The sequence below is a fragment of the Megalops cyprinoides genome, chromosome 1 (genome assembly GCF_013368585.1).
Source record: "Megalops cyprinoides isolate fMegCyp1 chromosome 1, fMegCyp1.pri, whole genome shotgun sequence".
In the NCBI taxonomy this organism is placed as follows: domain Eukaryota; kingdom Metazoa; phylum Chordata; class Actinopteri; order Elopiformes; family Megalopidae; genus Megalops; species Megalops cyprinoides.
In genome coordinates, this window is record NC_050583.1 from 55743236 (window position 1) to 55755318 (window position 12083).

Genomic DNA, 12083 nt, shown 5'->3' on the forward strand with positions numbered 1-12083 from the left:
GTGTTTTGTGTCTGGACCCTGGTCTCCTTCTGCCAGTGTCTGCTGGACGAGGGAGTGTCATCTGCAATCTGCTGACTCGCTTGTGCTGCAGCACTCCCCACATGTGTCTGGAAGAAGCTGCTAATCCATTTTTAATGTGTTGCAGAGCTGGCCAGGGAAATGGATTTCTCTGTGGATGAAATAAACCACATTCGAGTGGAGAACCCAAACTCACTGACAGCACAGAGTTTCATGCTATTAAAGAAATGGGTTAACAGAGATGGTAAAAATGCCACAAGTAAGTGTCTCTTTTTCTGTTTGTGAAGATTTCATGCCTTCTGGATGAGAACCAGTTTGTGTGAAATGCGTATGGAATTAATATGGCAAGACAGGCATTTTATTTGCATATAAATCAAACCATAACTCAAATTTAAACTAAACAAAAAGGTCTCGTTTTCATAACTGATACTGATATTATTAGGAATTAGGAAGGCACATGCCCTAAATGCCCTCAGTAAGCACTTCACAAACCGCAGTCTGTGACAGATGGAGAAAAACCCATTTTATTTTTAAAAATATACAAACATAAAGCATATTTTACAATATGTGTATAATATGTTTATGTAAAAATACTACTTTTCAGGAGGTAATCTGGTTTGGCTCAGTTCTTGTTGATACCCTCAGGGATGGTTCTGTCTGTGATTTGGTCTGAGTGAGTGGGTTCTGGGGAGGGGCCAGAGGAGGCTGAGGCAGCTCTGTGCTCCTAAGGCATCTCCTCACCCACGTGGGCGAAACACCAGCGGAGCCTGCTAAACATTTAATGCTTAGTAATACCTCATGCTTAGAGAATACTTTCTTCATTTCAAAATAAGACTGCGTTTTTTTTTGTTTTCCAAATAACACAAAATTCTTTTCCGTTCTTTTTTTTATGATGTGAATTTTTCAAGTAGTGATTTCCTCTTAAATTCGGAAAATGTCAGCATTTCAGCAAGTGGTTTTTTTATTTTGTGAAAAATGGCAAAATATCATTACACTAGAACACAAAGCAGCAAATGGCGAGGAGTCAGAGCTAATGTTAACGTACCTGTCATGCTTATATTTACAGTCTTTAATCTAAAAACGGTAGTGATTCCTTTGGCATTTGGAATTTAATCCTACATAACTTGCGTAATTACATGAACGGCTCTGGACACGACGATGTATCTTCATTGATTTTTAACGTTAACATTGTCTTCCTTTTTCAGCGGATGCCTTAACCGCAGTGCTGACTAAGATCAATCGGATGGATATTGTGACACTGCTGGAAGGGCCAATATTTGACTATGGTAACATTTCAGGCACAAGATGTTTTGCAGATGATAACGCTGTTTTCCTGGATCAGGCTGATGGTAAAGTTTAGCCCCATCTAGCTGAACTCTCCTCTCTCCTTTATTTCTTTCCTAGAACTGTGTACACATACAGAACCCTCATGGCTAAACACTAGTTGTGATGCAAGCTGTAACAGTAATGACCCTATATTAAATTACCCCCAGTATCTAATGATATTGGATATCTCTGTCCATGTAGTGCCAGGCAAGGGAAGTCTGTGTAAAAAGTATTACTGTACTTACAAGAACAGGTAACTGCATTTACCTGTGAAAGGAACAGCAAAGCATGCTGCTGTTCTTACAGAGCCCTGGCTTCAATCATAACTATAACCCACCTGCTGATCTGAAATCACAAGTTCACAGTGGTGAATCTCAGACCGCTCTTACAAGTAAAATGACTGTCATTTACAATAACAATAAGCAAGTGGAGTAAAGTTTGATGAAATCCCTGTCAATCTTTGGCTCAGTAATAGTTATGTTTATATGTATATACCTGTTTAAAGGTAAATTGTTCATATTATATACATGTGGCATATTCAGTATCTGCCACATATATGCACTGACGTTTTAGAGACTCTGTGACCTTATTTTTGGAATACAGACCATTACAAGGAGTTTCCCAATGTATTCATATTGATGAAATGCAAATAAGTGATATACATGAAAACATAATTACGATAACCAAACCCCTTTTATTGCATGCTCTTTCATTTTGCTTTTAACCTGCACTTTTTCTTCCTCTAACTGAGTAACAGGGACCGTTCTAATATGTTATACTCACCTCTCCTAATAGCATGGCTGTGGCTATAAGGGAATGTATGCTTGTTTAGACGTAGACATGCTTAGGCCTGCATCTCCTACATCTATGAACCTTCCTGGTAGAGTGCTTCCTCTGCAGAACCAGACTACTTGTACCCTCCCCCCGCTCAGTGGCAGTCCCCAAAATGCCCCCCAAAAACCAATGCAAAGGGGCAGCTTTACACCTGTCTCTCTCATATAATAGACGCTGGTGTCCCCGCTGGTTCTGGCTATACATAACGTAACCTTACTCTCACCCTCCCATCGTTAAAGCTGTCTTCTCATCCATTCAAGTCTTGTCATTCTAAACACCGTGTTGCGTTTTTTGTCTCTTTTGGTCCTTCTGTTTCAGTGTGCTTGATATTTCCTGGCCCGTCTTCTCCTCTGCTGCCCCCCTCTGCCTTCTCCAGGCGTCTGCATGCCAGCCCTTCCTCCAAAACCCCCACGTCTCCCACCTCCTCACCCCAGTGTCCGTGCTTGGACTCCCCTGGTGTTAGCCCCACGTTCCCCTCTGCCCCCTCCCAAAATCTATGTCTGGATCCCGTTATTCCTGATATTGATTTCTACATTTAGACTTTTCATGTGTTCATCTTTCCCATCCTTTAACTTGCATTGAAAATACGGACTAACCCTCAGATCTGCCCATCACATTCTTCAAATTCCACATGAACATGTTCTATCCATTCATTCGCTTTGAGACATGCACGGCATGCACTGCAAATGGCTGTAACTTTAGGTGTAATTAATATTAACTTCTTAAGGCCTAATATGCATATAGGCTGTTTTGTAAAGGTCTGCACTGTTATAAGCATAAAGCAGACCTGACTTTAAAGTACTGTACTATTTAACAGCATGTTAAGTTGCATTTTTTTGGAAGTTTGAGGCTAATGCTGCCTTTGAAGTGCAGTTTTGTATGTGTGTGTTTGGAAAAAAAAATCTGAGACATTTTCCATCTCATCTGATCCATCTGTTAAGTCTGTGGCCCCTGTGTTCCTTCATGTCAGTCCAACTGTGTCATCTTACTCAGGTTTCCACAACATCGAACTGGAGCTACAGACTCCCACCGAGTTAAGCTATGAACCCCCCACCCCACTGCGGAAAGATGATTTTTTTAGCGAGGAGCCAGACGTAGACTCTCCCAGTAGAAGCCCCTGTAGACCCATCGCTCTGTCCCTGTCCCAGCAAGCTTCCAGCCCCACAGAGCTCCCTGCCACCATAGTTGAGGAGACTGGTCTGGACGTGGCAGGAGCCGGAGGCAGCGAGGAGCACCCCAAGGAAGAGGACACGGGGGTTAGCCTGAAATGTGTTGGCCCTCACGAGCCGCATGACAGCTCAGGTGCAGTAGAAGAGCGAGGTGTTTCTGTGGAGCAGGAGCTCCAGAGACCCAGGGAAGATGCCCAGGTGGGCGCCGCTGGCCCCGCCTTACACGCCGGCATCCTTGCGGAGAGGGAGGGCAGCGAGTCTGGTTCTGACGAGGAAGAAGAGGAAATGACGCGAGAGAAGCTGCAGTCCCTTTTGGAAGGCATTAAACTGGAGGAAGGCTCAGAGGGCGAGGAGATGACAGAGGAGAGGGTGCAGGCTATTCTCAGTCAAGTAGAACAGGCAGAAAAAGACTTGTCCTCAATTCCAGGTTGGCACAGCGAGACTTCAAGCGTCAATGTGGAGCCGCCCACCCCAGGCCGCAGTCTGAGCTCAGACCTGATCGATCGACAGGAAAACAGGTATAAATCTGTTGCTGCTTCCTCTTTGTTGTTTTGCCCTGAAACATAGCCTTGGTGTGTAGACTAACAGTGAGTATGGTGGTGTCGTCCTGCAGCCCAGAGAACTCCAGTGACTCCGTTACATCATCCTCCAAGGGACAGGCAGGAAAGCCCAAACAAAACGGCGAGCATGCAGATCTCCCATCTCAGGCCGGGTCACTTCCTGGGGCGCCGGACTCAGCTAGTGAGTTGAAGGGCCAGGAGAAGACAGCAAAGGGTCCAGTGCATGTTGAAGGGTCCCTGGATGATGCTCCAGAGGACAGCGGAGCAGGACCAAGCAGCAAGGAGCAGGACATCCCTGCATCTGAGCGCAAAGACCAGGTAAAGTTTTGAAAAGTCTCCCATGACACTGGGCTTTACACCCGCAAGGGATCAAGGAATTTTGCTCTTGTATAATCGAGGAAACAGTCTCTTGGTTTTGGGGCCATTTGTGTGGAAGATGCCTCTGTTACAAAACAAGTCTTCTCTTTCAAAAAAAAGTGCACAGCATGCACATCATTCCAGTATTTCTGAATATCTACAGTAGTGCTGGAGATGCATCATACAGTTTATCAATGACACCCTGTCTGACAGATCTCTTGGTCAGTGTTTCCCAAACCTGCATGTTTTAGATCTCTCCCTGCTCCAACACAGCTGATTCAAATGATCAACTCGTTATGAACTCCTGAAGCTGCTTAATAACAAACTGATCATTGGAATTAGCTGTGTTCCAGCTTGGAGCAGGAAGAGATCTAAAACATGCAGGAAAAGGGGTCCTCCAGGAGAAGTTTGGGAAACACTGCTCTAGGTTGTTGCTGGTTGCTCGTGCACACAAACACTTACACATGCACACACACACACACACACACACACACCTACACGTCCTCCATTGTAAAAACCACTTGAATGTTTGGTAACAAAATGTGCTGAAATACATTCATCAGGAAGGTAGAGATAAAGAGTCCAGCTCGGACGAGGAACGGACCGTTACCACCAGGGTTATTCGGCGACGGGTGATTCTGAAGGTACCCTGTGGTGATGAGTTAGTGTGCGGCCTGTGGTTTTTGGTGTGAGCCGCGCGGTCAGTTGTTGTGCTGTACTGTGGGCTGTGTGACCGCAGGTTTAGTGTGGTGGTCCCACACTGCAGATATGGACAGCTGGCCCGTCCAACTTTGCAGTGTGTCCCAGCTTGCCCGGCTCGGCTCTCACTGGCTGTCAATATACTTCAAGCTTGCCTGCGTCTACTTCCAGAACTGTGGAATTTTAAAATACCTTTCTGCTGTCAAAATGCAAAAACAGCTTTTGTGTGGACCTGGAGTTGTGTTATTCAAGCACGACTATTCAAATGTGCTTTGTGTGATTTTTTTACTTCTGAAGGTGTGCAAAAAAAGAATGGTGTTTATTACTACACAACGTTTGACTGTAAGGTTGTCTTGTCCTACAGATCAAAGTGAATACAAAGCATATTTTATGGTGTGCAGTAATTTATCGTAGGACAATACTGGAATTACCCCTGTATTGCTAATTAAATATTACACAAAGTGAATCCAAACTTATTTACTTGTAAACTGTAAAATTATACACATACATATACCTTAGGCTCTAGGTGCCCCAAGTCCTCTGATGAATGTGACCATTGATGTTATCTCATACTCTTTTTTTGCTCACGCTTTGCATACATTTTTATACAATTTTATGATCACCACAGTCTGTACAAATTAACCTCCGTTCCCCTGAAATCTTGAATACACAAAGCCACACCTATTATTCATCTGTAACTCTAAAATGTTGATGCATTGCTCTCAAGAACAAGAGCAGTGGCCTGTCTTGCTTAACAGAGCAGTGGTGATCATAAAAGCGTGTTTTTGGGTGACGCTTTACAGATGTGGGAAAGCTGTTGCGTCCTTCAGGTAAGTGGAAGTGAGACCTTTTTTCCCTGTTTTATCGTGCGCTCTGTAGGGAGAGCAGGCGAAAAACATTCCTGGGGAGTCAGTCACAGAGGAGCAGTTCACAGATGAGGACGGTAACATCGTCACCAGAAAAGTAACGTCATCCCCCCCTTTTCTCTCTTGGTGTTCTCTGTAATGTGCCATTGCCTTCTGCCGCCTGGAAGCGGCATCCTGTGACGTCAACTGTGTCCCTCTTACCAGGTCATTAGGAAAGTAATCCGCCGCGTGGTTACTACAGATGACAGAGGCCGAGAGAAGGGGAAAAGAGAAGGGGACACCAAAAAAGCTCATAAGGTTGAGGAGGAGGACTGGCCCAAGGGCTCTGACAGCCAGAGAGCGAAAGCTGAGGTTGGCACACAGGTGGAAGCCAGCTGCCTTGACTGGGCTGGCACCGGGTCACAGCATTCTGAGAACCCCAGTCGCAGTCGATCAGAATCTGGACCTCTCTTGAGTTTGGTGTGGTTGTGCTGCCAGCGTGTGCGCAGGAAAATATATATGCTGCATATGCTTCTGTTTCGGAAACTCAGCTGAACTGCTATGATGGAATTGGAAAAATGGGCCTGAGGCATTCTAGAGCATTCTCCTCCACTGTCACTTTGAATTGCAATGATGCATTTTATGCAACATTCTAAAGGCATGTGCAACACATATTTTCCACTTTGGCGTGACTTTGTAAGTGTCGCAGATAGATTTGAGACAGCTGTGTTGAAGCCTTCCTTGTTCAGGCCTTTGGTCTCTACACTTGGTTTGGAAAAGGCCCCTGCTTCTTGTGTGGTTTGACAAGGGCGTGTTGCTAACATGTGCTTACACTCACATTTAATGTACTGGTTTTGAAGGGAACTGGAAAATATGAACTAAAAACTGTCATTCCTAATGTTTATTTTTTTTCCAGTGCTTTTCGGGACTTCAGCACCCAAGGTCCTTGGCTGGCTGCTGCTTCAGTGTGCTTCACAGGCATGTGAGCAGAACCAGCACAGTACCTAACTGAGGTCTTTCTTCTGTATTACAGCATGGAGAAGGTGGCAAAGGGAAAAAGAAGGACGGGAGACATGGGGAGAAAAAGATGCAGTCGTAACGGTCACTGTGCTCAATCTGGTGGGTACACACGCTCACTGTTTCACATCCGGTGGGGGGGGGGGGTCAGAGCTGAACAAACACAAAGCCTGATGAAAACCCTGGCTGGAGGTGCCGGGCTGAATTTCTGTCTGTCAGCTCTGTGTACAGGGCACAAAAGAAACGCACTCCGCAACGCTTTTCAAACGCCGGCGAAAACACATCGCCGCCGGTGACAGGCAGACTCTGCTTAAACGGCACATACCGAAAGAAGATGAGATACTCTTTGCCGTTGTTGCCGCTAATCCCTCACTGACCCACTCAGTCAGAGTTATTGTGAGGGAATTGCATTGCGGTGAGCTCACAGTCTGATTGGCCTGCTCATTAAGCCCTTTTTGGAATTGTTAAAGAGGTGATTAAATGATTTGCACAAAAGATGGTGGGATGTCATACCGATGAGCTGGTGTTTGGCCTCTAAAGCGAGTTCCACAATGGCACCAGGGGGACGCACAGCTGGAAGTCCTGCAAATGGGACCGTGTTGCTGTAATTTGTGCTGATGCAGTGTCATTTAATGTGAGTCTCAGTCGCATTGTGTTAAACTATTCATACACTGCAAAATCCATGTGATTCGAAATGGCTAATGTCATGTTTTTATTTTTCAGATTATCTGGTTTTGTGTTTGACGTATCATGATACCATAAAATATGTTCATATTTTATTTGTCTGTTTCCAAAATAAATGTGCCATAATTATTCTATTGCCAGTTTGTTTTTACTGATGAGTACTGAACCATAATTCAAGAGCAGAAAAACTCCTGACACCCCCATTCTTAAAAGGGAAGCAAAGCTTGTCTTGTTTAAGTAAGGATCTGAATTTGTGTTTGAAGTTAGCTAATAACCCAGCACTGTCACACCCTCACGCCTTGCTTTTGTGTTTGGTTCATTGCAGGATTGGAAATGTTTTATTACAAATTTCCTGTGGGGAGATCACTGGAAACCCAAACGCAGGAAATCGGCCGATTTGAACGTGTGCAGCTTCCACATTAACGCATGGTTTTCCGCAAAGAAGACTTCTTTATTTTTGATTTAGCATGAGCATGAAAACTCACTTTTCTGTCAACGACCCGGGGATCCGAAACGAATGACACGTTGTGCCATGGTGTCGGGGGTTGGGGGTGGGGGGGGACTCCGCGCACGGTGTTCTTCTGGATCGAAAACAAACAAGGACACCGAAGGCAACAGCATCAGCGCCAGCAACAACAGCAGCACCTGAGCAAATGATTCTGTGACCAAAGATGGCACACAAAACAAATTGAATCGGTGACACCAGAGGAACTCACTTTTGAATCACCTTCTACACTCGCCTTATATTTTTTCTTGGACCCATAATGTCAGGGTGTAAAATGCTGTTTTGCTTCTTTTTAACAAAATGATTGGTGATCTTGCTGTATATAAACGACACTGTAAAAATTCTAAAAGAAGTAGCTCACAGATTGTGAAGGCACTGGCTGAAAAGGACTTTACAGACATATTGGAGTGAAATGCCGCGATTTGTTCCATGTTTATTGGAAAGTTTGGGTGGAACTTCACGCTCTTGTACAATTATTTGCAGGTATAATGTTTGTAAATGGAAAACAGAGCTAGCTTGATTTTAACAGAGGACATTTGTTTAAAACCTACTGCAATTCTCTGTAATTCTCAAAAATGGGAATATCTGTAGTTCTGTGAAAATAATTCCTCAGAGTACTAATATTTTGATGCATGTGATTCACCTTATTTTAATTACAATTTTTCTAAGTTTGCAAACACTGTATTAAGAATAACATGAAAGAATGAAAAAGTTTTATCTATGTACACACATTACCCTAACATTTGTCACTATTGCTGGTTTTCTAAAGACAATATCTTTAAAACATTCACCATGTGTAAGAGGGATAGGGTGGGGATATTTTGTTTTAATGCTTCTCGAAGGTTTACCGCTTGCTGATATACAGTTGAAGGGTAGCCTCTGCAGACAAAGGCTTGAATGCTTTGAGAGAAAGAATCAGAATGTATCTAGTAGACTGGCACGCTGTAAAATTATAACTGTACCATGTGTATTGGCTATAAGATGTAGAAGTCTTTCCGTAAGCCGATCGTTTGTAATCATTCTAGCAGTGTATTAATAGGTTTTAAGGCTGCTGTGGTTTAAAAGGGCATTTTTATTTGGGTTTTGGTGAAATACTTCCTTCCATTGAATCTATTCATATGAGAACACCAAAAGCATTCATGGATAGTAGATCTAATAACATGTATGAAAAACCAACAAACACTGGATGATCTAGTTGATTATTTAAGCATAAATAAATTGTGTTCAAACTCGGAAATTGTGTGTTTTTTTAGGCTTGAGAATCTGTACATTAAATGTCTTGCACTGTTTGCATAGCCAGCTGTCACGTCACCATTCAGTAGATCTTTTTTGAATGAATAACACACTGGTTGGATTGTAGCGTTAAAGGTGTGGGTACACAATGAATCAGTTTTTCTGTAAAACCACCTAAAGAAATTCATTTCTTCATTTACCAAGTAAATGAATTCATTTTTGGAGGCTGTTCTGTATCCTTTAAATAAGTAGAGCAGGAATCACTGGGGTTCTCAAGTTTGGTGAAACCATTAATTCATTATTTAATCCATTAATCCATTAGTTCATTATTCAAACGAGCAGAAAGGAAGTTTCTAAGTGTATTGCAGAGTGAATTAATTTTCATTGAGACTGTTATAGTTTATGGGGTAGCCAAGGTACGTAAGATTTCATCTAACACTTCTTTTTAAAACAAGTATGCTACAACCATTCATAATGACTAATTGCATTGCTTGCATTAATGTTTTATACTGTATTTGTTGTCTTGATTGTTTTCAGGGTTGAATTTTTTTCAAGCCTTGTGATTTTCAAACACCTTGATATCTGATATGATGAACTATTATGATGATAATCAAACGGTACTTGCATTAGGAGGTGTCTTTTTAGTAATATAATTCTAAAAGAATTTTACCACAGAAACATGGCACTTACTGTAATTATCATGCTAAAATATTATTTTGAAACCCTCTGGAAGACTGGAGACTTGTATCTTTAAATAGCACAGTGGCACTGTTACACACTTAGACCCTTGTGCTGTTGAATGACATCCGTAGTATTCACTGTATTTATGATTCCTATTTTTGTATTCATCATTCAACTCCTACAACAGCATAACCACAATGTGTTCATTTTTGGTCAAATGTATTACAAATCACAGTTTTTAAATAAAATGCCAAATAAAGTAAATAAAAGAAAAAAATGTTTGTTTTTCCAACAAATTTGGTCACAAATTATATTTCAGACAATGGGATGCGTTTTTGAAAAAGGCTGATGTGCAATGGCAGACAGCCTACCTGAGGGCCACAGATCAGATAAGCAGCCAATGCAACATCAAAGAAAGGTCATCGTCATTGAAGATGAACAGTAAATAATGCCACGGGGTACTTCAAGGACTGTGTATTCTGACAACTCTGAGGTAACAAAATACCCAAACAGTAATAAATGGGTCAAAAGATGAGGGTAACATTTTGCAATTAGAGAGACATACGCAAGGAGCATAGCTAGTACTTAAGCATGTTCTTGATCGCATACTGTAGTCTTCTGGCTTGAACTGATTACTCTGGAATACATAATATACATTGTATACATGATACATGATATATGTTATTAGTTAATTTTCACATAAATAAACGAAATGCCTTTCCACAGTGTTATACGTGTTTAAGGCACTCATTAGAACACACACACACACACACAGTTTCAGAAACACTGCTCAAAAGTAGTGTACCTTGTAATTATACTGAACAAATACTTTTCATTGTTTCTACGTTTAACATTACCTTAAAATACAGTTCATGGAGACAGAAGCATTGGAATGATTCTTTGCCTTGGGAGTGGGTAACAAAAAAGGATGTCTGTTGGGAGCAGCGTCCTTCAACTGTCTTTCAAAAAAAGGTGTGGCTTGGATTATGTTTCTTTTTTGACAAGAAATACAATTGATTTTCATAGGTATTTTCCAGTTTTAGATAAAAAATATAAATGGACTACCATTTTGCTTCAATACAAGATTTATTTTAAGAATGTCTTCATAAGATATTTTTAAATAAAATCAAGAGCCACATGATATAAGTCACTTTATATGTTCTTAAATTAAATTTTTAAAATATGAAACACAACTATTTTAGCAGTATATTATTACAGGGCCGTGTTATGAAAAGTGTATCATATGTATTAAATAGAGGAATGCTTGCCCTTGTAATTCTGGCTTTTAAAGAATTTCTTTCTATGGTATAATGTCATTTTATTTTTAACATGGAAAATAAGAAGAGAAAATTCATTACTTTGGGGGGAGATATTGAATCCTAGTATCCTGAACTAACAGTGATCAACAAATAACAGTGTTCAGCTCATACCATTTACTGAAAATTGTGCTGGTGCTGGCCTGAGTCCCAGCGTACTGATTAAGTTCCCAATTTGACTATCCCAATCTGGCATCTAATCACCACCCCAAGTCTAATTGGCTAATTAAATCCTTGCCTTTCTGCCGCTATTGATGAGTAACGAGCATCCCGCTGAAAAATGGTTGCCATGCACTAAGAAAGAAAGAGAGCAGATGGGTGTCACACATTTGCTTTAGGATGAAAGAAATTGCCCCTTTTCTGTAAAGCACTTCAAAATTCCTGGATGCCATATACACTCAAAGATGTGTGCTATATGCATACGAGTGATCATCATAATAATGGGACCTTCATTTATTTTATATGCTTACTCTCTAGCAGCTGTGACCAATGCAAACGGAATTACAAAAATGGAAAGGCCGTGTGACAGAGGTATATCTGACTAGATTAATATGCAAAATAATTTACATTAACCATATAAATCAACAGAATAGTTAACTAAATGTAAGATTACACATCAAGAGAAAAGGTGATATACAGCATTCATTTTCCTACTTCATTTGTTTCCATTAATGATACACATTTGGAAAAGCAGAAAAATATTTAATCCTGGAATCACCACTACATCATACCTGTTATTTTCTACCATGTGTCTGCTAGACACAGTTAATCTTCAATACATCTATACACAAAGAACTATGGCACGTTCTTTCAAAAGACCCCTCACCTTTGCATTACAA

General features: G+C 41.4%; 1 protein-coding gene across 2 annotated transcripts in view; it reads left to right on the plus strand.

Annotated features, from left to right (window-relative positions):
* The window catches only part of ank3b (ankyrin 3b), a 98271-nt gene extending 89020 nt beyond the window's left edge, over positions 1–9251 (plus strand). Inside the window, exons 43-51 of one of the 2 annotated variants that reach the window (XM_036551766.1) lie at positions 146–277; positions 1224–1304; positions 3172–3865; positions 3961–4225; positions 4828–4908; positions 5843–5926; positions 6034–6180; positions 6842–6927; positions 7835–9251. In XM_036551766.1, the coding sequence (XP_036407659.1) occupies positions 146–277; positions 1224–1304; positions 3172–3865; positions 3961–4225; positions 4828–4908; positions 5843–5926; positions 6034–6180; positions 6842–6907 (1550 nt within the window). In that variant the 3' untranslated portion in view covers positions 6908–6927; positions 7835–9251. Of the gene's footprint in view, positions 1–145; positions 278–1223; positions 1368–3171; positions 3866–3960; positions 4226–4827; positions 4909–5842; positions 5927–6033; positions 6181–6841; positions 6928–7834 lie in introns of both variants that reach the window. The other variant, XM_036551774.1, reaches the window with a different exon arrangement.
* The last annotated feature ends 2832 nt before the right edge of the window (positions 9252–12083 follow it).